Here is a 26,835-nt window from a genome sequence, read left to right on the forward strand (position 1 = left end):
CGCGCCTTCGTCCAATGGGGCGCCGCCTCACCGAGCCGGGGGCGGGCCGTCACCGGGGAGGGGCCGCCCGCAGCCGTCGCCAATTGGCCAAGGCGGCGCCGTGGGCGTGGACTCGTAGCCAATGGCGGCCGGCGGTGGGGCCCCGCCTCTCGGCGGCGAGGTTTGGCCGGGACCCGCCGGAGGGTCCGGGGCCGGGCGGGGGGGGCGGAGCGAGGCGGGCCGGGGCGGGGCCAGAGGCGGAGGGGGGCTGGAGGCGACCCGGCCCGCGGAGCCGGCGCCAGCGGGCTGCTGAGGTGGCTGTCGCCGGCTCGGAGCTGCGGCTGCCCCGGGTCGAGCCCCCGATGGAGGCCGAGGCGGCGGAAAGCCCCCCGGGCGGGGTCGAGGCGGCGCTCAGCTGCTTCTCCTTCAACCAGGACTGCACGTAAGCCGCGGCGCCTGCCCTGCGGGGAGCCCGGGCGGAGGTCGCGGGCGGGGGTCGGGTCCTGGCCGCGGAGTTGCAGCCGGAGAGGCGCAGGCCTACGCCCCAAGAGGGCGTCGGCGGCCGGGCCGGGGCGGCCCGGGGCGGCCCGGGGCTGGCTCGGCGCAGGGGGCGGGGGGCGGGGGCTCCCCCTCCTCCTCCCCCTCCTCCTCCCCCTCCTCCTCCCCTCCTCCTCCCCCTCCCGGGCAGGGGCTTCGAGCGCCCCCACCCCCGCTGCGGGCCGCGGAGCCAGAGCGAGGGAGGGAGTCCGCGGGCGGAGTGGGGCCGGAGCAGGGGCGGAGGTGAGCGACCCGAGCGGGGGGCCTGGGGGGGAGGGAAAGCCAAGACAAAGGAGGTGGGAGGGGAGCGGGCAGCGGCGGGTTGACCCCAGGCTAGGTCATTGGGGCCCAAGAAGATGGGAATACGGGGAAAACTTTCCCATTTGTCCTTGAGCATCTCAACGTGGCATCTGGGCAGGGCCTGGGACAAAGAGGCAGCCTATCCCTGTGGCCGGGCCAGCCCCTGCCCCAGCCTAGCCCGGGGCACCTGGCCTGCCGCCTCCGGGCGTCAGAAACCCTCCCAGCCCTCCTCTCCCTGTTTTCACCGAGCCCCCTCGGCGAGGCAGAGTCCCCTCCCCTCCCCCGAGGCCAAGAGCCCTTTCCCGGACCACCCCCCCTCCCACGAGCTCCACCCTGTTGCTTTTTTTTTTTTTTTTTTTTTTTTGAGCGGATTTTTAATATTTCACTTCGATGTGCACATTTGGACTCAGGCCAGAGAGTGAGCTGCCGAGCTGTATTGCAGACATCTCGAGGATTCCCTCCCTGAGAAGCAAACGCCTGTTTCCTTCCCTCTCGGCCTGGACTTGTTAGACGCCAGTCCCCGGGACCATATGGAATCATGCCTTTGGAATGTGCACCCAGAGCATCAAGCAGGGATGTCCACTTTCCAGTTTCCCACTTCCTGCTGTACCAGTTTCTGTTGTGTTCCTTGTTTTGGAGCCGGCTTCAGGCTTGGGCCTTGGCTGCCTCTGACCAGGCTGTGCTAATATTGAACATTCAGCGGTGTAATTAAGGCCATCCTGTACCATAAGTAAATCTGGCTCCCATTCCCTTTGTATTTCAATTTAAAAACACCCTATGCCAAACAATATGCCTTTGTTCGAAAAAAAAAAGAAAAACTGGATGTGTAATCGGGTAATAGGGTAGCAGGACAGCTTGGTTGCATGAGTGACTTATGAGTGACTTTCAGGCTTTTTTTTTTTTCTTTTAACCATAATCCATTTTAAGAAATAACATATTACAACATTCCCTTATACCCACATGCATAGGATATCCCTGAAAAGTGCTTCATTAAGCAGTGTTTACCCCTCCTATGTGTGATACCCTCTTTTAAAGGTGTTTTTAACACACCGAACTGTTTTTAAGATCAACTGATGGGTTGAGACCCGCAGTTTACAGAAATGATGGTGTAGATAAAATTTTGACGTTTTGTAAGAAGCATTTTGCAAGAGAGGATGGCTGTTGAAATGCCAGAATGTTTTCCTTCCCAAATGAACACAGGACAAGGAGAGGAGTCAGTTTGCTTATTGGAAGTAAATGTTCTAAATTCTGCTTTGTGGATATTGTTTGTTAGACTTTTTATTTTATTTTATTTTTTATTTATTTATTTTTTTTGTTGTTAGACTTTTTCAAGTCATGTTGGTTTTTACTCTCGAGTCCCAGCTTTCTGAAACACTTGGGTAAAAAATGTTATTTTCAAAGCTATTGGGTGGTTGGAAAGTTAATTTCCTTCGTCTCTACTGTCAGTTCTGTTTTCTTGGATGAAAGCTCTGCTGGACAGCTCTGTCTCACCTATAAATAAAAGTTTTTGTCACAGTCAGTTGCTCTGAGCCACAGAGGGTATGACATTGGATTTTAAAATAAGTCAAGCCCCTTACGAATGCACTTAGGAGTATCAGAGTGTCTTTTTCTCTAAGTGTAGGCTGAGTTTGAAATCCAGTACTACAACTAACCCTTGCCAGTCTCCTTGGATCATACTTCATGTTTGGCACTGTGCTAGACACTTTGGGTACATTTTTTCACTTGATTGGCAGTATGTATTTGTCCCAAGCCCTATTCCTGTGAGAGATGATGAGAATTTTTTTTTTCCTGCAGGAAGGCCTTACAGATAAAATAAGATTTTACTTTGAACTCCTGGATTCAGCATCTTTTGTGGCCATTGATCAATCATTTAAAACCTAACAGTAATCACATTGCCATTTTCTCATGTATAAAATCCTTCTGTTCTAGGAGCAGGGCTTACGTTTGAAAATTATTTTAAATTGCCAGACCTTATGGTTAATATCACAAGACTCTAGTTACATTTTTTCCTTCACTTGCAAGTTTTAGAAACCTCAGTGTGCTACTAAACGCATCTATATTTATGTGAAAAAGTCCTGTGTGAAAAAAGTTTAAAAGCAGTAATTCCTACAGAGTATATTTTAAAACATTTTTTCTGAATCCTAGAAATAAAAAGGAGCCTTTTAAAGTTGAAGTATAATTGGCATACAGTATTATATTAGTTTCAAGTGTATGACCTGTTGTGATTAGACATTTGTATACACTGGGAAATGGTCACCATGATCAGTGTTCTAAACATCTATTGACTTACAAAGTTAATGTGATTTTAGCTACTGTATTTCCCATGTTGTACATTAGCCCCCATGACATATTTATTTTATTTTATTTTTAAAGGATTTTATTTATTTATTCATGAGAGAGGCAGAGGCACAGGCAGAGGGAGAAGCAGGCTCCACTCAGGGAGCCCGATGTGGGACTCGAACCCGGGACTCCAGGATCATGCCCTGGGCCGAAGGCAGACTCCCAACCACTGAGCCACCCAGTCATCCCCATATTTATTTTATAACTGGAAGTTCGTTGTTCCTGATTTCCTTCACCAATTTCGTAACCCCCCCCCACCCAACACCCTTCCCATCTGGCAACCACCAACCTATTCTCTGTAAACTCTGAGTCTGGGTTTTGCTTTCTTCTGGTGTTCTTTTTTTTTAGATTCCACATATAAGTGAAATCATGTGGTATTTATCTTTCCCCATCTGACTTATTTCATTTAGCAAAATACTCTCATCCTTTGCTGCAAATGGCAAGATTTCATATTTTTTCACGGCTGAGAAGTGTGTGTATGTGTGTATGTGCACACGTACATGCCACATCTTTATTCATTCATCCACTGATGGACACTTAGATTGTTTCCATAGCTCAGCTATTATAAATAACATGGCAATGAACATAAGGGTGCATATATCTTTTGGAGTGTTTTCATTTTTTCTTCAGAAAGATACCCAGAGGGGATCCCTGGGTGGTTCAGCGGTTTAGCACCTGGCTTCGGCCTAGGGCATAATCTTGGAGTCCTGGGATCAAGTCCCAAGTCAGGCTCCCTGCATGGAGCCTGCTTCTCCCTCGGCCTGTGTCTCTGCCTCTCTCTGTCTTTCTCTCATGAAAAAAATAAATAGATAAATAAATAAATAAATAAATAAAAAGATGCCCAGAAGTGGAATTGCTGGATCATAGGATAGTTCTAGTTTTAATTTTTTGGGGAACCTTCATACTGTTTTCTGGAGTGGCTGCATCAGTTTACATTTCTACCAGTAGTGCACGAGCGCTGCGCTGCCTCTCCTCCGCATCTTTGCCAACACTTTGTTATTTCTTATCTTTTTGATAATAGCCATTCTTACAGGTATAAGGTAATATCTCATTGTGGTTTTGATTTCCATTCCCCTGATGATTAGTGATGTTGAGCATCTTTTCATGCACCTGTTGGTTATCTGCATGTCAATTCAGATCCTCTCCCAATTTTAAATCAGATTGTTTTTTTGTTATGTGAATTTATTTATTTCGGATAGTAACCCCTTGTTGCGAATATTTTCTTCCACCCAGTGGATTGTTTTTTCATTTTGTTGATGGTTTCCTTTGCTGTGCAGAAACTTTTTAGTCTGTTGTAGTCCTGTTTGTTTATTTTTGCTTTTGTTTCCCTTGCCTTTGGAGTAAGATCCAAAGATCATCTCGAAGACCCATGCCAAGGAGCTTACGGCCTGTGTTTTCTTCTAGGAGTTTCATGGCTTTGGGTCTTACATTTAAATCTTTAATCCATTTTGAGTTCACACTTGTATATGGTGTCAGCTTGTAGTCCAGTTTCATTCTTTTGCCTGGAGCTGTGTTTTGAAGTTTTAAGATGCTGCTGGCTTGCCTCTTCAGTTACTGTTGGTCAGCTCTAGGTGCACAGCACACCATGTTAGCCCCCCAGCACGTTGGAGGACTGAGAGACAGAGGCAACTTCCTCACTGGTTAAAAGTTGACCATATTCTCCTATCCTTGTGACCCAGAGAAGAACAAACGTTTGGGTAGAAAAAAAACAATTCCAGGGAAAATCACGTGACCTCCTCTTTTTTATTTTTAGGCTAATGAAACCAGAGCCTTGGCCATCCAAACTTGCCCCAGTAAACTGCTTCTGTTCGTATATGCTTCCCTGTGAAGAACAAATCTCACCTTTTCAGATATTTGTTTTAAATGAGGAAGCCGGGCTAATTTTTAGGTCCACTTAGGACCATTTTAAGGTCCGTTTCAGCTCTGACATCGCATCTTCCCAAGGGTAGAAGTGCTCAAGATCAGACTGCTTATTCTGAGTGTGCTCTGTGTGAGGTTTTGCTCATCAGTGAGGTGCTAAAGGCAAAGTAGGAGAGAGCAGGTTGGGGATCCCAGCTGCTGAACAAAATTGACTCCTTTGCTTTCATTCTAAGGCCAAGGCAACTGGGGTTTACCCTCCGTCTTTATCTGTTGGTTGAAAGTGAGAAAATAAGAAAAGATTTTTTTTTTAGCCCATATTGTTTCAGATGGGTGTTTAATTTTTTGTTTTGCTGTTTGGTTGTGATACTAGCTTTGTGGAACATGGTATAAGGCAGAGTTCTCAACCCTGGCTGCACACTGAAGTACTTGAACTAAAAACAGAAAAAAATAGAGAGAGGAAGAAGAGAGAGATGGGAGGTGGGAGAGAAAGAAAAGAAAGAAAAAAAAAGGATGGAAGGAGAGAAGAAAGAAAGAATCCAATTATTTTTTTTTTTTTTTTTTTTAAGGTTTGAAATAATACTTTTATTTTTTTTTTTATTGGTGTTCAATTTACTAACATACAGAATAACACCCAGTGCCCGTCACCCATTCACTCCCACCCCCCGCCCTCCTCCCCTTCTACCACCCCTAGTTCGTTTCCCAGAGTTAGCAGTCTTTACGTTCTGTCTCCCTTTCTGATATTTCCCACACATTTCTTCTCCCTTCCCTTATTTTCCCTTTCACTATTATTTATATTCCCCAAATGAATGAGAACATATAATGTTTGTCCTATCCAATTAAATAAAAAGCTCAGGGTTGGAGGGCACCTGGGTGGCTCAGTGGTTGATTATCTGCCTTTCATTCAGGTCGTGATCCCAGGGTCCTGGATCAAATCCTGCATCAGGCTCCCTGCAGGGAGCCTGCTTCTCCCTCTGCCTGTGTCTCTCTGCCTCTCTCTGTGTGTCTCTCATGAATAAATAAATAAAATCTTTAAAAAAAAAAAAAAGCTCTCAGTTAGAAGAGCAACAGTAAACAATAATTAGTATTTTTTAAAAGCTTCCCAAATGAATTTAATATACATCTGGGAATGAGAGCTACTGTTATAAAATATCTGGAATATTTTCGTGAAAAGCAATGAAAGGATGCATCCATTAAATTGTACCTACTTAAATAAAAAAAAAAAAAAAAAGGGATCCCTGGGTGGCGCAGCGGTTTAGCGCCTGCCTTTAGCCCAGGGCGCGATCCTGGAGACCCGGGATCGAATCCCACGTCGGGTGCATGGAGCCTGTTTCTCCCTCTGCCTGTGTCTCTGCCTCTCTCTCTCTCACTGTGTGCCTATCATAAATAAATAAATAAATAAATAAATAAATAAATAAATAAATAAATAAATAAATAAATAAATAAAACGTACCTACTAATGACTGTGCCCACTATGATCAGGTATTTATTTTTTAAGCAAAAAAAAAAAAAGGAAATAGAAAATTTATCTCTTGGTAAAGTACCTCTCAAACAAACAGGAGCCAAAAAAAAAAAAAAAAAAAAAAAAAAAAAAACAGGAGCCCCCTAATAGTGTTGGGAGTAGCACCAGGATGAGTATTCTTAAGCATTATATTGTTCCTATTTCTGTCCAGTTGGGAAAGCATAGTCGCTAGTAGGTTTGACATTTCTATGGATGAGTTTCAGATCTCTTAACCATTTCACATCTCTGTGTGTGCGGTTATCTTTGCGCTTTGTCATTTTAATGTACCTGCCTACCTGACAAGGTGTGCCTCACCATTTAGATAGTTATCAAATATCGAAATACCTGAGGATGGATGTTTGTCTGTCTACTAGGAGACTGGGGGGAAGGGGAATGTCTATCTTCAGCAGATCTGTGGCTGGAATACAGTACCTCCTGTCATTCCCATGCTCTCATTATCTTCCACAGATCCCTAGCAATTGGAACCAAAGCCGGTTATAAGCTGTTTTCTTTGAGTTCTGTGGAGCATCTGGACCAAGTCCATGGAAGCAGTAAGTGTGTGTGTGTGAGATCTCAGGGACACCAAATCCTCCCTCCAGACTTTAATCTGTGGTGCTCCTGAGCTGTCTGCATTTTTCTACCTTAACTGTTAACCTGAGGGAGTCAGTATTTTTCAGATTTAAATGTAAATCATTGCCTCCACTTGGTTTAAAAAAAAAAAAAAAAAAAAAAAAACCACAAGTAAGCACCCTGGTTTGGCAATATCTTAGGTAACATTTTCTTTTTATATTAAGAAATCCTTTGTTTGAAACCATATTGTTGACACTTCTTCATACACTTCTGTGCACAGCCATCGGTTTTTATAATTGTCAAACCAGAAGGTCACTTATGATTTTTTTTTTCCATTGTACTGGGACTTTAGAATATTGCTAACATTCATTCAGTCGTGGAAGTCTTTTTCTTTGTTTTTTTTTTCTTTGTTTTAATAAAGCAACACTATCCCATTTGCATAGCTCATATTGAAGATGTTCAAGTACTTCTAAGGAATATTACCAAAAAATGCAGCTTAGAAATGTGACTCTCATATTTTCTCAGGGTAAGTAATAATTTATGCCATCGTAATAGTGAAGAATACACAATCTTTGGATTTCCTGGAAAGAAAGGTTTAGTAGATAAATACATTGGGTCCCTAATATATTTATAAGATCTTACTTTTATCACACCATTTTGTGAATACTTGACTCTGTATCTATCCTGTGTCATTCCCTGTGAGACCTGCCTAAGCACAAGGAAGGCAAGCATACAAAAAGAATGTTCTCAGGAAAACACTGAGGTGTCTACCTGTGGGCACTCGGGAGGCTTATTTATTTACCTTCTTTCTGAGTACGGAATTACTTCCCTGGTCATAACACAGATGTCCAGTTTGTCTTCAACAGGAAAGGGATTGCAGAGAGGGCCAGGGAGCACAGCAAGATGGGGAGAGGTTACAGATTCAACTAGATTACTATCCACCCCCACCATGGTGGTGTCTGTCCATAGTGTACCTCTTGGCAACAGGGCCCGGAATCCTGAAAGCAGAGGTTCCCCAGAGTAGACACTCCTTTGAAACCTCTCAGGGAGAAAAGTTAGATTGAGAGTGGCTAAACCTCCCAAATATGTTTCACAGAGCAAACAGTGGGGCCCTAGGGCTGATTTTACCACACACAGGATCATGGGAAGCTCTGAAAGACCGGACTCTGGGTTCTGGTCACCAACATTTTCTTTAGGTATTGGCAAGGGCCAATACCTATTGGCAATTGGAATCGATTGCTACCTTGGGAAACAGCTAAAGCTTCATTGCAGGGGGGAAAGAAAATCATTGTAAATGTGTGCTGATGGAGGGCACCCAATCTGCAAGACCTAGAGGCCTTCGGCTAACTGTTGTCAGCTCAGCTCAGGGGAGGCTGAAATCTGTGTGACCTCAGTCTGCTCTCCCTCCCAGACGAAATCCCAGACGTTTACATCGTGGAGCGCCTGTTCTCCAGCAGCCTGGTGGTGGTGGTCAGTCACTCAAAGCCACGGCAAATGAATGTCTATCACTTCAAGAAAGGCACAGAGATCTGTAATTACAGCTATTCCAGCAACATCCTGTCCATAAGGCTGAACCGACAGGTACATTCGGGGAGACCTCTCGGGGTTGCGGGGCTTCTGTTAATTGGCACCAAAGAGAAAGATGAATACCTGTAAAGATGAATGTTTCTAAACCAAACATCAGATTCTAAAAGGGATTTTAATACTCAGGCCGAGTATGATTGGGAACATCATAAGCCTACTCCGGGTACTCATTTCAGTGATGTGGCCTCCCTGGCCCTTCAGCCTCATGTCCTTTCTCGAACATTGGCCACTGGTGGAGTGAACCCTCTTCCACTGGGTGCAGGCTGGGTAGAAATCTGGCTGTGACTTAGTCCTGTGAGCAGTAATGCCTCTTAGAACAAAATTCCTAAGGATGAGTGTGCCCTCCCCTCCCCAGCTCACTCTGAAAGCAGTTGTAAAACTACCCGTTCTCTTGCTCTCTCCTTGGACATTCCCAGCGATTCAAGTGTCCAGGCTCATGTGCCCATTTCTTTGTCCTGGCTCACCCTACAGATCTTACTTGTGGTGTTTTTCTTTTTCTTTCTTTTTTTCTTTTTTTGTCAAAAGAAGGATTATTCTTATATCAAATATATAATATGTTCTCTTTAAAAATAGAAAATTTCCTGGGCAGCCCTGGTGGCTCAGCAGTTTAGCACCACCTTCAGCCCAGGGTGTGATCCTGGAGACCCGGGATCGAGTCCCACATCGAGCTCCCTGCATGGAGCCTGCTTCTCCCTCTGCCTGTGTCTCTGCCCCCCTCTTTCTCTCTCTCTCTCTCTCTCTCTGTCTCTCATGAATAAATAAATAAAATCTTTAAAAAAAATAGAAAATTTCCTTAAATAAATATTTGGGGCTATGAATGAGTTTATCTTAAATCATTAGATTTTAAATCCTATGAGGGCAGGCATTGTATCTGTTGTGTTCACTACTGTAGGCCTAGTAGAAAAGACAGTGCCTGGTGGAAAAAAAAATACTCAGTGAATATCCATTTCCTGACCACCTATTAAATAAGTAAACAAACATTCTTTATATGACTATGCAGATCTTTCTGTTCAATATTTCCAGGATGATGGAGGTCATTGCATTCATCAAGGACAATGTTTTCTTGTCTTCTTACCTAAACTATTAAATGCTAATTTTTTTTAAACAAATGAGACAAAGTGCTCTCTTCCGTTTATGAGAAGGAAGAGATTGTTTCGTTGAGTTGGTCAACTACTTTGATTGGATACCCACTTAGGTCTATATAAAGCAGTGTACTGAAGAGAGCCTAAGAAGTAGGATGTGGGGCTATTTAAGTAAGGAGCAGGAGTAAAGAAGGAAGTAAGCCCAGGCTCTTGGCCAGGGAGGGAAAGGCAATTTGAGAGTTTTCGACTTGAAGGTTTTTAAGCCTGATTCTTGGCTCAAGGGCTCTCTCTAAAATCTGTTGGTAGCACATTAAATTCATTGCAAAACTTTATTATCTTTGCATGCAGTGATAGCCAGTATATGAAAATTAAAATCTCTATTTTGGTACCTGATTGTCTTTTTAAGATTATTTAGGCCAGGGGTGCCTGGATGGCTCAGTCAGTTGAGCGTCTGCCTTTGGCTCAGATCATGATCTCAGGGCCCTAGGATGGAGCCCCGCATTAGGCTCCCTGCTCAGTGGGGAGTCTGCTTGTCCCTCTCCCTCTTCTACTGCCCACCCCCGCTCATGCTCTCTCTTTCTCTCTCTCCGAAATAAATAATTTTTTTTAAATCTTTAAAAAAAAAAAAAAAGATTGTTTAGGCCAAAGTCCTATAAGATCAGAACCTTCAAATAGTACCTATGGAATTTATTTCTGTAATTTCTCTCTTACTTGTTCTCTGACATTTTCATTACCAAATGGGACAGAGGATTACTCAAGTGTGTGAGTCTGCTAGCCTTTCAATGCCACCCTGTCCTCAGTATAACATCTGTGACTTCTGAGGCTCCCCTGCCCCAAAATCTTTAGAAGGTCAATGCTCCTAGCACTGCTCAGCTGTGAATGGGCAGGTTCATTGGAACCCACTTAGACACCTCTCTCCTCCTTAGCATTTTTTCTCCTAAGAAGTTTCTCTTTTTTTCTTTAAGATTTTATTTATCAGAGGGAGAGGAAGAAGCAGGCTGAGCAGGGAGCCCAACTAGGGACTCGATCCCAAGACCCCAGGATCATGACCTGAGCTGAAGGCAGACGCTTAACCAACTGAGCCACTCAGGTGCCCTGAGTTGGGGGGGGGGGGGTGCTTTTTTTTAAAACATAGGCTTGGGCCTTGGCAGCTCTGGGGTTGGGCACCTGCAGCAGCCCCTCCCTGCGGGGCCAGGGTCCCATGATGCCAGGGCTCTGCCGCCCCCTGCAGGAAATGAACAGGAGTGAGTGCTGCGCATCCTGCCCGCTGTGGGAGTCAGCGGGTCTTTGGGCAGTGCAGTTCCTTTTTTAAAAAACAACAGGAAACCATCAAAGATTTGTGTAGGGAGTTATGAGGAGAGAACATCTCTATTTTTTTCTAAGTATATAGAAAGGAAAAATATTTAGTAAAGGTATTTCTCAACCTCAGTTAATGTCGTGCCCCTTGTCCTTAATTGAGGAGATGTATCTTGTGGCATAACGAGGACACATTTGATGTATTTCCATATGTAAACTGTGACGGTGGTCTGACCATCTGTTCTGAGGGGCCCTGGGTTATCCAGCTGCACATCCCCTGGATCGAAGCCTCTGGAGCTACCTCTGAATCTGTGATGCTTGAGGGCAGATGCTATCAATATTTTCTTAATCACTAAAAGGGGTTATTACTTCTAAAATCTAGAAGAGTTGATGAGAGCCAAGGTGACTGGGAACGAGCGGAGTCGAAGGCCCACCCAGGGTTCTGCTAAGGCTGAACGTTGATCACTAAAGAGCAGTTTCCAGGGTCACGCTGGCCCCAGAAGAGTCTTGCGCAGGAACTTGGGACACGATGCCTCCTCTTTCCCCCTTGCTGTTATCTCTGTTTCCCTCCCATTTTATTCTTGTCTGTGGCCAGCAGGGGTGACCTGAAACTCACTGAGTGGGCCACAGAGCAGCTGGTGCTATGACAGCTGGTGGGACGGATGCCGACAGGTGGCATGAGCTGGATATGGAGGCTGTTCCTACAAGAGGCATATGTTGAGGACCCAGTGTCCTGGGGCTTGGGTGTGGGGATACAGGAGGACGTCAGAAACCTAAGAACATTACCATATACTACTATAGTCCAAACCATAGAAAGTGCTGGCAAACGGCAAGGACTTTGTTTCAGGGACTATGTTTCTCAGAGAAACGCGAATGTTTGCCATCAATTTTGAGACCCTATTAGATTTTTTTCTTACCCCTTGGTGCTCAGACTTGTGGCCACAGAACCTTAATTAAAATTGAGGAAGGCATTTACATTTTATTTTCTGCTTGGTAAAAGTGATGGTCTTCATTTTTCTGAGCCGTGAGAAGTCATACTGGGAAAACAGTAGGGCAGTCTAGTCCCTTGGAGGAGAACCTCCTAGGGATTTTTGTAGTATTTTTAGGTGCCTTCCTCTGTAAGTGTTGTCTTGTGCAATAAAAGGATCTGGCCTAAGAACAGTGGCCCTCAAACTCAGGTGTGCAGCAGAATGACCCAGGATTCATGTTTAAAACCTCTCAAACCAGAATTTCCAGGGAGAGGCCAGGTCTTGTCCCTTAGGTCCTCGGCTGGTTCATCAAAGCCTGAGAACCACCAGCTTAGAGGAAGCTAGTCAGGCTTGTGCAGGGGTCATGGGCAGCTGCTTAGAGTGAGGAAAGAGCTACCCAACCAAAAACTCCTTCCCAACAGCCCCTCACTGGCACCCAGCATCCGCATCGCACTGAGCTATGCATTCCGCTCCTTTACACACCCAACATCGACCCCGCGGCCTGTTTCCACTTGGTAGTAGCATGGCCATTGGGAAGAACCTCTACACCTGACAATCCTCATTTGAAAAGGAAGAGAAGGGCCTCCCTGCCCTGGAGAGGGAAAGGAGCCAAGCTGGGAGGGACCCTGAGCAGGCGGCACCCTGGGGCCGAGTGTGCACAGGAGGGCAGAAGGGCTTTCCAATTCCCTATACCAGGGCCAGAGAGAGTACACAGAAGTGAGTGTGGAGGGGCACCCGGGTGGCTCAGTAGTTGCATTTGCCTTTGGCTCAGGTCATGATCCCGGGGTCCTGGGATCAAGTCACCCATCAGACTCCCTACAGGGAGCCTGCTTCTGCCTCTGCCTGTGTCTCTGCCTCTCTGTGTGTCTCTCCTGAATAATTAAATACAAATTTTTTTAAAAGTAGGTGTGGAGGAGAGTTGAGTGGAACAAAGGTAAAGCTGGCAGTTCTTTGGAGGGGGTAAAGCCTAAGATTGGTAATACAGGAGGAGTAAAGAAACCCATGTCTGTGCAAGAGGGAGATTTCATTATGGACATTGAAAGGGAGCCTGTCTGGTGGGAATAGGAACCAAAAAGGTTACCCAAAATTGTCCTAAATAGTAAAGGGAGTCTGATCAGGAAGTGTCCAGGAATTCCAGTTCTAAAGAGAAGGGAAAGTACCACACACACAAACACACAATCTCAATTTCTTTTTTTTTTTTTTTTTTAAGATTTTATTTATCCATTTGAGAGAGAGAGCACGAGGTTGGGGGCAGAGACAGAAGCAGACTCCCCACTGAGCAGGGAGCCCAAGACAGGGCTGGATCACAGGACCCTGAGATCATGACCTGAGCCGAAGGCAGACACTTAACTCAACTGAGCCACCCAGGCACCTCCGCACAAATCTTTTTAAAATTTTAAATGAAGTTTTTTAAGATCTTGTATTTTATGGTTCTGTTCAGGTGGATAATGTGTGCGTGCATGCATGTGCGTACATAAGCATAATCTTCAAATCGATCCTTGAAATTCTTCCTCCTTTAGGCTCTGAAGCAAGTTTAGGGCTTACATGAAAGATAAGTGATTTCCGTTTGGTTGGTTCCTTTGGGAGGAACTGGCCCAGTGGACTGATGAGTCTGTGTGATTGCAGAGGCTGCTGGTGTGTCTGGAGGAGGCCATCTACATTCACAACATCAAAGACATGAAACTGTTGAAAACCATCCTGGATATTCCTGCAAACCCAACAGGTGAGCTCCAAAATCAGGGAGGATGCCCCCCTCCCTACCCACCCTCGTCTCACCCCCACCTGCTCCCTTCACAGGCTGGATTCCCTCCTTACTGGAAAACCTAAGGCAGTATTTTTATGGGTTTTGAGTCTCAGTGGTGTTTACCTGGGAGGTTTCTCTTCATGGTGGCAAATCCCAATTATGTTAGGCAGTGCATCCTTCAGGAAGGCCGCAGCCTTCCAGAAACCCCTTTCATCTGGGACCCATTCTCAGCAAATGTGTTAAGACACTTAAGGTAGACGCGTAGGAGATTTCATGCATCTGATATTAAAACATGTTTACCCCTAATTATTTTCTGTGATTGTTCAGTACAGAGTAGGTGTAATAATTAGAAGCAGGTTTTGACTTGGTGTGTCTGCAGGAGTAGAAAAAGGCTATGAAGAATGTGTTTTATAATGTTAAAGTGAAATCTCTCTACGTGGGTGATGTGCTAGGATACTGGTCTTTACTAAATCCTTCAGTTCTAACACTGTTTAACCAGTGCGCCATGTAAGAATGGGACTAGATTGGATTTGGTAGATTGAAAGAGCAGATAATGCATAGGGGTTCACTAAGCAAGAAGTAAATGAGAAAGAAGCCCTTCATCATGTGGGAGGGTAGGGGGTCCTCACACGAGAACAGCTGGTGTCTCCAGGGATTCAGGTTTAGGATCAGTTTAGGATCAGTAAGTGGCTCCTCCAGTTTACAGCAGTTTCCTAATCCTTTGACTTTCACTGAATTGCAGGGTCTGTATGGCCCAACCCAAGTCCCCGAGGCCCTTTGGGCCTCAGAGTTTTTTCTCTGTAAAATGGGATACCTAATAGCTATCTTGCAGGATCACCTGAGAATGACAAGAGGTCAAGTTTGTGACCAGCTCCCAGCCCACCATGCAGGAAAATCTCCTATGCTTGCTCTCCTTCCCTCTTCTCAGTTACATAGATGGCCCTTTACTGTCAACTTCAGTGCTTTAACATTTCAGCCATGAAAGAATATATTTTCAAAGATCAAAGGCATTGAGGCCATTGTAAAATTCTGTGAGATGATGACTTTAAAGCATATTTCATAGAATGAAGGATGGTAAGTGAAGGAGCTGTGGATGGTCAGGTTTTTGTTCCAGAAATATGAGGTTGAACTGATCGGGGAAAGTAGGTACTGAAGATGTATCGTGTGTCTGGAGCCACAGCAGGCGCTGTCAGGTATAGGTAGGGCACGTACCCAGCAGGGACTCAAAATCTAGCCACACGAGTCCCCGGAGACAAATGTGTTTTGTGTAATGGAGTATAAGACAAATGCTCTGGCACTTTGCAGGGCTAGGACCCAGTGTGGGACTGTGGGGTGCAAACAGTTGAAAGGAACATGTGCTCTTCTATAGGTCAGGCAGGAGCAGTTCTGTGGCCAAATCAGAGCAGATCTCATGCAGGAATGGACCTGAGTTAGACCTTGATGGATTCCGGCAAGGGACCACCCAGGTGGCCAGGAAGCTAGAAGCTGCCTTGGTTCTCTATTTCTCTGAAAGGCAGGGGTTGCCATGGTCAGTACCCTCTCCAGCAGAGGGGTCTGTGTATTAGCGCTGCGGTCGGCTTCACATGCTCAGCCTGCAAGACAGCTCTGCCCGCAGGACTGGGCCCACTCCTCCCGTGAAAAACGGTTTCTCCCCATCTACTCTTAATTTATAGCAAATGTACCTGTTTTTCTTAGCTCCAAAAATTCATTGGTTGCCTCACTTGTTGCAGCTTAAACAGGGTGTAAAGAAGGCTTGAAAGGGTGGTTGGGCCCCTTGTATTTTATGTTAGAGAGAATGGGTATGATTTGTAAAGGAATAATTTTATCACAAGAAAAATTAGAAACAGTGGGAGGTATTTTCTCTGCCTCCCATAAACGTTATGAATGGATTCAAGGACAAAGTTAGCATTTCCTTCTGAAAGACCACGGGCGGGTTGAAAAGACCCAAATACGGTCTTTCGACACCTTTGGTGTTCTTTGGAGAGATAGCCCAAGACTTTTTCAAATCCTGCAATTTATAATTATCATGTCAACTTCCACTGAGCTCCCTTTGTTCTCCAGCGAAAGAGAGACGATAATGTGTATCCCACAGAGTTATTTTGGGGCGGATTAAGAGCCAGGCAGGGAGAGCAAAGGCGAGGCTCGCTCCCTAGCCAGCCCCTGCCTGGAGGGCAGCCTGACATGGTCAAAGCTGCACTTGCAGGGACACGACCAGTTCCTCGCTCAGCTGACTCTGAGCCGTCAGACCCAGGAATGTAAAATTTTCAGACACAGGGAGTCTCCTTTATTTGTCGCCCTTCTCTCATTCACTTTCTGAACGGAGACGTAAGACGGAAACTCTGGCTCTCGATTTGATAAATGCTTAATGGGTACACAAGAGAAACGGAGTCCCTTGTCCAACTGGCTGGAGCGCACTGATGCCAAGTGGATTGTAACCTAGTGAATTATAAATAAATGCTATACACAGAGCTCTACCATTGCTTCGCACCCAGTATCTAATGCGGCTGTAAATTTCCTTCCTTTCGTCTGTGTTTATGTCACGGCCAATCCTGTTGTGTCAAAGATTGCAGGCTGTTTCCTTTAAAGGGTTTGGCCAGACGGGGCTCGAAGTTAATTTCCTGCCAGCACAGCAGTCTGTGTGCTGAGCAGTGAGGGTGGAGATCTCCACGCAAGCTCTGCCAACTGCAGAACTCGGCGGTGCCGTAAACAAGACCCTCTACAGAACATCGAGGGAACCGTCTATACCACACAGCAGTCTGTGTGGTAGAACAAAGGAGCGGTTTATGCCCAAGCCAGCGCTCCCTCTGAAAAAGGGTAATACAAGTGGGGTAAGTGGCTCTAGAACATTGGCAAATACAGAGATTTCTATTTGTGAAACTTGGAAAGCATCTTCTGAGACATCAATCGACCCAGAGGGAACTGCAGTGTATAAGTCGCTGTTAATTTGCTTGAAGTTTGTCAAGTCATACTATAACTACCAAGGTGAGGATGATCTAGAATCATGGGACTTCCTTCTGATTCCAGCCGACGATCCCATTGGTTCTTGCACCCATCACAGGCACTTCTTTTCCCACTGCAGAACAATTACAGCCAAACAATTTCAGTGAAGTTAGAGCGGACAGTGATTCATGAGACTGTGTGTCAATTCTAAAGCAAACCCAAAAGCCACATCAAAACCGAATTCCTTTTTTTTTTTAATTTATTTATTCATGAGAGACACAGAGAGAGAGAGAGAGAGGCAGAGACACAGGCAGAGGGAGAAACAGGCTCCATGCAGGGAGCCTGACGTGGGACTCGATCCCGGGTCTCCAGGATCACACCCCGGGCTGCAGGCGGCACTAAACCGCTGCGCCACCGGGGCTGCCCAAAACCGAATTCCTATATAGAAAAAAGACTGGAAGAAAATATGCTCGAATATTGAGAATGGTGAAAAGCCTCTGGGTTTTAGACCAATGAGTGATTTTTTTTTTTCTCTTGCTTTGTATTTTCTGGACTCTGCAAGTCTTTTACACTATGACTTTTCTGTGATGCAAAATGATATCAGAGACAAAGCTGATTTCCTTCCTGGAGTAGGCTTAGTGTGACACCTGTGATGGGAAACAGGACGAGGAGAATGTTAATATCTAAGCCTCAAGTGAGCTCTTGATGTTTTCCTCGGGGGCTTCAGAAGGAATAAAAATGCATTCTTGTAGCTGGTTGACTCTGAGAACTGAACCATGCGAAATCTAAGAAACTCGTGGGAAACCTTTCTGGGGACCTTCATTAAGTCTGCAAAGGTTGGTGTGCAGGATCCTTTGGCTAAATTCAAGTGGATTGGCAGATGCGCAAGCCCGGAGGCAAAGCTCTCAGATAAGGTGTAATGTGTCAGAGTAGGCCTGCCCTGGCCATCGAACTTTCCCTGTTAGAGTCTAGTGTCATCCCACTGTCAGATACTACCGAAGGTTTGATGTTACTCGAAGGAATGTAAGCTTTTCTTCCTTTCTGGGATATTTACACTTTAACAACAAAAACTCTGAAGGCCATCTCACACCCATCAGAATGGCTAGTATCAAAAAGACAGCTACAAAGTGCTGGCGAGGATGCAGCGGAAAGAGGAGCCTCGTGCACTGCTGGTGGGAACGCAGACTGTGCAGCCACTCTGGAAAACAGCACAGAGGTTCCTCAAAAAATTAAAAACAGAACTACCATGTGACCCAGCAATTCCACTTGTGGGTATTTATCCAAAGAAAATGAAGACATTAACCCGAAAAAGATCATCTGCACCCCCATGTTCACTGCGGCATTATTTAGAACAGCCACGGCATGGAAACACCAATGCCCATTGGATGAACGGATCGAGAAAATGTGGTGTATACATATGTACAATGGAACGTTATTTGGGCATAAGAAAGAAAGGGAAATCTTGCCATTGGGGACAACATGGATGGACCTTGAGGACATCATGCTATGTGGGTTAAGTCAAAGAAAGACAAATACCACAAATACTGTATAATCTCATTTATAAACAGAATCTTAAAAAAAAAAAAAAAGAAGGTACAGAGAACAGATTGGTGGTTTCCAGAGGTGGGGAGATGGGGAGGGAGGGGGGATGGACGAAGAGGGTCAGAAGTTACAAACTTCCAGTTATAAATAAGTCATGAGGATGTAATATACAGCATGGAGACTATAGTTACTAACACTATGGCATATTTGAAAGTTGGTAAGAGAGTAAGCTTTTAAGAGCTCTCATCATGAGAAGAAAATTTCCTGCGTATGGTGACAGATGTTAACTAGACTCACTAGACTATCCCTCACTCGTGATACATTATATACAAATATCCGATTATTATGTCGTGCATCTGAAACTAACATAATGTTATATATGTCAGTTCTACCTCAATTAAATTTTAAAAAAGAACTCTAAAGGGCAACTCAAAAGTCCAAGCTTTCTGCTCAAAAACCTCCCCGTTCTCCCTGCCACACAGATGGGCCTTGATATTTTCAGAGGAGGATGTAAATAAACGAAGACTTGGCATCTTAGAATGTTAAAGCTGGAAAGATCACTGTAGCCCCCTCATGTCATGGATAATAAACATGTGAGCCTCAAAAGGCCACAAATCACTCAGCCAGAGTTACAGAGTCGAAGACAGACCTGGGTCTTGACTCCATGTCCTCAGCCCATCTCTGCCAAACAAATATTCTTAAAACACTCCTTTTTTTTTTCCTAACAGCTTTGTTGAGCTAGAATTCACATCCTGTATGATCCGCGCATTTAAAGTGCACCATTCAATAGCTTTTAGTATATTTAGTGTATTTAGTATATTTAGTGTATTTGTATATTTGTGTAACCATTACCACAACCAATTCTAGAACATTTTCATCGCCCCAAAAAGAAATCCCATAGCCCTTAACCCCCCCCATACCCCCAGCCCCAGGTCACCATAATCTACTTTACGTCTCTCTAGATTTACCTAATCTGGGTATTACATGTAAGTGGGATCATATAATATGTGGCCTTTTGTATCAGCCTTCTTTCACTTACATGTTAGAACATTTATTTGTTCTGTATCTAATAATATTCCATCATAAGGGTATTTACCCATATTACCCATATCAAATGTCTATCAGTTGATAGACATTTATGTTGTTTCCACTTTTTGACTCTTAGGAATGATACTGCTTTGTATATGGCTGTATGATTTAATGTCTCCTGGGTAGAATTTGAGGGTCATATGATAACTCCGTGTTTAACCTTTTCAGGAACTGCCAGACTGTTTTCCAAAGCCCTGTCCCATGTTACATTCCCAGCAGCAGCGTAGGAGGGTTCCAATTATCTGTCTTTTTGATTATAGCCATCCTAGTGAGTGTGAAATGGTACCTCATTGTGGTCTTGATTAACACTGCTTTTTTTAAACATACGGGCTTAGAAACCTCTGGCGCATACCCGCTGCATTTTTAAGATCTTAACTCTTTGGCATGGTCCTCAAGTCCTTGCCCAGTTGCCATGTCCAGTCTTACCATCTCTTCTGCTAAGCAGCCCTATGGGAACCCACCATGCAAGCCAACCCAACCTCCCATGCTGTTCCCGCCTGTTTCACAAGACCAGAATGCCTTCCACCTGCTAGCTGCTCTTGAAATTGCACTTGGATTGCAAGGAGCCCAGAGAAGATGGGGGAATTGAGGTTCCCCAAGCAAAACTGGGAAGATACAGGAGTCTCTCTCCCTAAGGCTAGGGCTGAGAGTGACCCTGTACCAGCAGGGGTTGCAGGATGCCAAAGCACGCAGGTAAGGGCTCTGGGCTCAGTCACGTTCTCCCCAGAGTTCTGTGTGGCAAGTGATAAGAACACAGCCCTGGCTTTGTCCTCATCAAAGCCAGAGAGCAGGAAGGAGGACCTCGGTTTCAGTTCTCAATGTTGGATTTTTTTTTCTCTGCTCATCCCCCGCCCCCAGCAGATTAGGTTGGGTGCATTTTAGCCTGATATAAAGTTTTTCTTATACTTGTCTAAGAAATTGTTTAATATACTAAACTTGTGGGGCACCTGGGTGGCTCAGTTGGTTAAGTGTCTGACTCTTGGTTTTTCAACTCAGATCTTGATCTCAGGGCTGTGAGTTCAAGCCCCACAAGGGTGGGCTCTACACCCACCATTTATGTGTGTGTGTATATATATATACACACATACCCTAACTTGTGACAAAGTTGTCAATTGCCTTTTTCATTTAAAAAGAGGTCACACTTGCCTAATCTCAAAGTTCTTATTCTGGTAACGCTTTTGGTTCCACTAATTCCTTGAATTCACTCCTGTCACAGACACCTCTACTATTAATCCAGACCACTGCTGTGAAAATCCTTTACTTAAACACTTTTAGAACTACCCCCACCTTGAGTCTCCTTATAAACAAAAACTGTCTACATCAGTTCAGTGATGTGATTGGCTGTTTGCTCTCCCGGAATATTGTCAAAGCACCTTAAGACCAAAATGTCCTCTTTCTTTAGCTTATTTCAATGGCAGAGATCCATCTTACCTGAAGGTTCAGCCCTCAAATGAACTTGCATTTCTGGAGGTGTCCATTTCCCTCACGAGGCAGACATTTATTTGGCTTAGAAATGAACAGTTTCGGACAGCCCAGGTGGCTCAGCGGTTTAGTGCCTGCCTTCAGTCCAGGGCATGATTCTGGAGACCCGAGATCGAGTCCCACACTGGGCTCCCTGCGTGGAGCCTGCTTCCCTCTCTGCCTATGTCTCTGCCTCTCTCTCTGTGTGTCTGTCTCTCATGAGTAAATGAATAAAATCTTAAAAAAAAAAATGAACAGTTTCTAAATAGGTCCTTCCCCCCGACCCTCCACCTCCTGGGCTCCCCAACTGGCTATGAGTGGCCAGCTGCATGTAGTCACCTGCAGGAAGGCTGAGACATACTGCCTTTATTTCCGTAAAGTCTCTTAGAGCCTTAGAGGGTAATGAAAGAGAAACAGATGCGGTTTCAGAGCCCCGTGGCAAAATGTCAAGAAGAACTTTTTCAGTATTCTGAGTTCTATTTGCTTTGCTGCAGAGACCTGGCCAGCATCAAGTGTGAATTTTACTGTAGAGATTCCCTGATCGCAGGAAAGGTCGGCTAAGCCGTCCCTCCCCTCGCCAGTAGGTGGCACTGCAGCTGCGCTGTTTTCAGATGCCCTTTCCAGGCCTGGTCTCTGCGTGGCCTCTTCATCTGCTGTCCCTTCTTTGCCAGGTCTCTGTGCCCTCTCCATCAACCATTCCAATTCGTATGTGGCCTACCCTGGAAGCCTGACCACAGGCGAGATTGTGCTTTACGATGGACACTCCCTGGTGAGTTGGCAGTGACCCAGCTGACCCAGCCCACCGGCTTGGCTGCGTGGTCAGTGGCAGGTGATGAGCAGGCTGGGTCGCGGCAGGCAGGGTGTAGAGGGAGAAGCGACACCGGGGGCGTTTGTTTTGGCCACAGTCTGGCTGGGAATGGAGGAGAAGGTAATGATACCCGTCCTGGCTGCCGTGAGTCAACCTGCGAGGCGGCTCGCCAGCCGAGGCAGACGTAGACAGTGGAGTGGAAACCACGTGCCAGCAGGTGGCCCATTGTCTGGCTGAAGTAGGTGACAGTGTACGGATGTCCACTTCCTGCCCTGTGCCCCCCGCGGCTTCACAGGGCAGGGCACGATTGCTGCGGGAAGCCCCCGAAAGCGGCGTGCAGGGTGGGCCGCGGCAGCATCGCTGCGCCTTGGGCCTGCGGTTGGCTGTCCATCTTCCAGAGGGCAGGAGGAGGGCAGGAACCGCGGCAGAATCTGGATAGACCAGAAGAGGCTGTATGGCTCCTGCGTAAATGGCCTGGTGCAGAGAGAGACACAGGGAGCCCAGCAAAGGCGGGAGGGCATCTCCGAAGGAGAGGAGGGAGGGGAAATGCATCTTCCCTCTGTCCCAGCATCCGTGTCTGTTTTCCCTTGTCACCAACAGAAAACAGTCTGCACAATTGCTGCCCACGAGGGGACGCTGGCCGCCATCGCCTTCAATGCCTTGGGCTCAAAACTAGCGAGCGCCTCTGAAAAAGTGAGTGCACTTGCCGCATCTCCACTGGCTCTCTTGTCACGGCTCCACCGGGCGGCTCCCTGGGGCCAAAGATCCAATGAGATGGGGCTGGGGACAAGGACTGACTGGTCTCTGGGCCTACCTGGAATCCATTTCCGAGGGGAGCCTCTGACCCATGCATGCTGTGTATGTGGATACATAATTCAACAGAGCAAAGGCCTCTGCTATGCAAGATGCAAGCTGCTTGACACAAAAGCGTGTGGTCTTAGTGAGACACACGCATGCACATCTTCCCTAGAAACAGACAGAGGCTGCATTTCATGAACCGTGTAAACAAAATGTTGTGCTATTTAGCAGGAGAGATTGATCTCTTCTGTCTGGGATGGGCAGGGAAGGCGATCCAGTTGGATTTCAAATGCCATGAAAAGCATGTGTTTTTTGACAGGCGGAGACTGGCTATTCCAGGAAGCCCAAGCATTTTGAACGCGCGCGCGCGCGCACACACGCAGCCCTGAGCTAGGGCATGGAGGGAAAGGGGAACAGTGTTTCACACCCGTCCCAAGAATCACTTCTGTGGCAGTGTACAAACAAAAAAGCCTCTATGCCCAACACTTCGTGCTTCCTCCTCAGAGACAGCTGTTCAAAACCAATAAAACAAGCTCCTCTCTGAAGGGACATCTTGGTCTGAAGCCGTTCATGGTCTGAAATGTCCCCCTGCTGTCTTTTTCAGGGCACTGTCATCCGGGTGTTCTCTGTACCTGATGGGCAAAAGCTCTACGAGTTTCGAAGGGGCATGAAAAGGTCTGTGTCCACCATGAAACCCATGTTACAGTAGACACTAAAGACCCGCCGTGGGCGGCTGGCAGCCGTCCAGGGAGAGCGTGGAGGGTGGCTCTGTGCCCTCCTCTCCCCCGGAGGAGGTCACCTGCCTTAGACGCTGTGCTAGGTGCTCAGTACACCTGACAGCTCGGCCGCTGTCCTAGCACAGGGCTTCAGCCACGGGAAGCCTTCTGTGATGGGTGCCAGGGCAGCGAGCAAAGGAGAAACGAGAGCGCAGGCAAGTCACAACCCAAAAGTAATCCATGAAGTGTGATGGGCGGGGAACCTCTTGGCGGTAGCCTTTGCAGCTGGATGGGTGCACAGAGCCGCTGGAAGACGTCCAAGGTGACAGGAAGGGGCGGTGCTTTGTTTCTTCCCACCCAAGACCATGGCCCTTTACGAATCTTTCCAAAATGAATTTCTAAATTAGGAATGACACAACGGCAGGGGGATTTGGAATACCTAGACTCCCCAGGACATGTCCAGTTTTCTTACAAAGCTGGGTTTTGAACTGTAAAGCAGCCACCCTCCCCTGTCGGGCTCACTAGTCCATCTCCACGTCACCGTGTTCCCTAGGTACGTGACAATCAGCTCTCTCGTGTTCAGTATGGACTCGCAGTTCCTCTGTGCCTCAAGCAACACCGAGACCGTGCACATCTTCAAGCTGGAGCACCTCACTAACAGGTAAGTCAGTGCCTGACCAGAGGAGCCAGGTGGTTCTGTGCTCCCACTGCCCGCGTAAGTGGTTTCCTCGCTTTCTGAATGCCATGCACTCGGCCTTACCGGCTCTGCCTTCCCCGAAGTGGTGAGCGTATGCTGACCAAACCTCGGTGGTGTAACGCATGGAAGCACAAAATCCGGGGCCACCCCCCTGAGCTCAACCCCCGCTCTGGCCCAGGCTGCCCTGCACTGAGAGACCCAGGCAGGTAATTTAACCTTCCTGTAACCTCCGTACAAAATAATCATCAATGCCTCTTGGGCTTGTCATGGGGATTAAGTGAGTTCCTTGAGCCAACGTGTTTAGCATGGTGCCTGGCACACGGTAGACATTAAGAAATATTAGGCAGCAGGGATGCCTGGGTGGCTCAGTGGTTGAGTGTCTGCATTTGGCTCAGGGCATGATCCTGGAGTCCTGGGATCGAGTCCCACGTGGGGCTCCCTGCAGGGAGCCTGCTTCTCCCTCTGCCTGTGTCTCTGCCTCTCTCTCTCTCTCTGTCTCTCATGAATAAATAAATAAAATCTTAAAAGGGGGGGGCAGCAGAGCTATGGGTATAATAATATGTGAATCCCCGCCATCTTGCCTGCCACTGGGCGCATGGGAGACACCCCCAGTGCCTGTGGCTGTACCAGTGGCAGGAGTGCAGCTGCCTTCCCCTGCAGCCAGTGGCGTGTGTATTAGTTTCCTCTTGCTGCTGTAACAAGTGACCCCAGACGTAATGGCTTAAAGCAGCACACATTCATTATACCACAGCCTTGTAGGTCGCTAGCCCGAGGTGGCACGGCCTAGTTCTCCATCCAGGGTCTCATAAGGCAGAAATCCAGGTGCCAGGCAGCCACGCTCTTATCTGGAGCCTGGGGCCCTCTTCCAAACTCAGTCCTGTTCCTGGTGAGAATCCAGGGCCTTGCAGTGGTAGCAGTGAGATGCCCACATGCTTGGTGGCCCTCAGCCCAAGAGGCCACCTGCTTCCCTTCTCACATAGCCTTCGATCCCGTAGTGTCACACAGATTCCTTCTTGTCCTCTGGATTGCTCCAACTTCTCCTTCTGCCTTCCTCGTCTGCCACCAGTTGGAGAGACCTCTCTGCTGTTAAGGGCTCCTGGGACTAGATCAAGCCCATCTGGATAATCTCTCTACCTACAGTGGTCTGAGCCATAAACATAACACAGTCACCAGAGGGCTATTTTGTCACTGTTTCAATGTTCTAGGGACCAGGGCGTGGAATCTTGAGGCCATTCCTAGAAATTCTGCTGTAGCATGTGAGCACTAGAATATAACTACCTGCTACGTGCATGCCCATGCCTACCCTTGGAGCTCTCCTACACTGGGAAGCAGCAAAGCAGTGAGGGATTCTCCTCCCACCCAACCACTGTCCATGGCAGTGTCACCCTGGCCTCTTGTCCTCTTCCTAAGGTCAAGATCTTGCTTCTGGTAGCACAGTAAACAGGTCATGCCTTCCTCAGGGGACTTCAGACACCTCATGGCTCCTGACTCTTGGGTGCCATCATAGGAAATTGAAACATGAAATGTTAGCGATGAGCTCATTACCCACGGAAGGCAGGCGGTCGAGTTAGCGATGACAGTGACACTCGCACATCGATAGAGCGTTTAGTAGTTTACAGAGCACTCTCACACACTTCCTCCCTCGGCTCCCCATGGTAGTCCTGGAAGGCAGGCGTCCAAGTTTCATAACCGAGGCAGCTGGGGTTCAGAGCAGTCCAGCGTGTTGCTCAAAGCTGGCCTCCGTCTACAAGAAGGGCCACGTTTTAACAGCCCACCAAGCTTCTAGGGCTGCTGCAGAGTGCACATTCCGGGGGTGTCCGAGAAATGTCCCAAGGACTTACTTCCACGCTGGGTTTCACACTTGTGCCAGGAAAGGCCCCTCTTCTGTAACTGAATTCTTCTCGTGGGATAGAACTTCTACGAGAAAATTACTTTTCCCACCTAATTAGCAGGTCATGGTACACGGGCTCTGTTCTGTGTGTTCAGCATAGCATGTGTCTGTCTGACACTCTACGCGGCTGCTGTTATGTGTGTATTAGTGTGTCCATGTGACACGGCACCTGGCCTCTGTCCCCCTTCTGAAGCTCCATCCATGGGCACCAGCAACCAAAGCCTGGTTCCGTTTTTCCCTCCACGGGCTAGTGCAGCGCTCTTCCTCTGGCAACCTCATCCCTCCCCTCCGGCCCCCAGCACTGGTGTCGGAAACCCCAGGGGCTGCCCCCTCCCTGCTCCTGTGTCCCAGCAACCCCGCGAGTGTCCACCCCTGGTCATGTGCATCGCAGAGCGCAGTGTGTGTTGGACTTTTAACCCTGCATGTTCTCCCTAGGGCTTTTATCTGTTCTCTGGACTTTTCTATCACTTCTCAGCTCGTAAAACAGAAGCCCGGATCTCTTGGGGAGCTGTTCAGAGCTTAGGAGGGTGGCTGGCCTGCTGGGATGACCTTCAATCCAAGGTGCTGTGACAAAGTGACCCCATGTCTTCATCGGAGTTTGCTATTGGTGCTTCAGACAGGAAGTTGCCATTTGAACTCATTTCCCCGTCCAGGCTCTCCTGTTTCCGTCAGGGATCTCAGATAGCTAGGAACAACCCCTTCCTCCCTGGTTTGTCCAAAGACCACCCAGCTGGTTGGGAAACAGAGTGAGAAGTAAACCCCAGGGCTTCTGGGCTGCAGCGCGTGTGCCCTACCAGGCTCTGGCCCTAGGACAAGTGGCCTCTCAGCAGGTGCTCCCAGGAGTGCACAGTATGAAGGCAGGGTGTGTGCTCCTGCCCATTCTCACCTCTCACCAACAGAGCAACCACCCTCTTTGTCTGGCAGCCGCCCTGGGATGAACTTTGATGACTGCAGGGGACGTACCAGGTCCCCGTGAATTATCTGTACCGTCGTGAATCACCGGGGAGCAGGGTGGCTGCAGGGCTGTAATCACACACCACCCAAAGCATCTTGCCCGGAGGTTTGCTTCCCACTCAGTCTGGCTAGGGAGGCCTTGACACCGAGATCGCTCTGTTCTTCCACGAGCCCGGAACAG

At 47.2% G+C, this 26,835-nt stretch overlaps 1 protein-coding gene across 3 annotated transcripts in view; it reads left to right on the forward strand.

The window, feature by feature from the left end:
* Window positions 1-249: 249 nt before the first annotated feature.
* The window catches only part of WIPI1 (WD repeat domain, phosphoinositide interacting 1), a 32,804-nt gene continuing 6,218 nt past the window's right edge, over window positions 250-26,835 (forward strand). For 2 of the 3 annotated variants that reach the window (XR_005364283.1, XM_038546783.1), the window contains exons 1-8: window positions 250-421; window positions 6,983-7,065; window positions 8,496-8,665; window positions 13,641-13,737; window positions 21,462-21,559; window positions 22,199-22,291; window positions 23,001-23,071; window positions 23,666-23,773. Coding sequence is in view for 2 of the 3 variants with exons in the window: in XM_038546783.1 (XP_038402711.1) it covers window positions 342-421; window positions 6,983-7,065; window positions 8,496-8,665; window positions 13,641-13,737; window positions 21,462-21,559; window positions 22,199-22,291; window positions 23,001-23,071; window positions 23,666-23,773 (800 nt within the window). In the remaining variant the exon portion in view is untranslated. Of the gene's footprint in view, window positions 422-1,226; window positions 1,390-6,982; window positions 7,066-8,495; window positions 8,666-13,640; window positions 13,738-21,461; window positions 21,560-22,198; window positions 22,292-23,000; window positions 23,072-23,665; window positions 23,774-26,835 lie in introns of all 3 variants that reach the window. The other variant, XM_038546784.1, reaches the window with a different exon arrangement.

Source organism: Canis lupus, chromosome 9, assembly GCF_011100685.1.
Source record: "Canis lupus familiaris isolate Mischka breed German Shepherd chromosome 9, alternate assembly UU_Cfam_GSD_1.0, whole genome shotgun sequence".
NCBI lineage: Eukaryota > Metazoa > Chordata > Mammalia > Carnivora > Canidae > Canis > Canis lupus.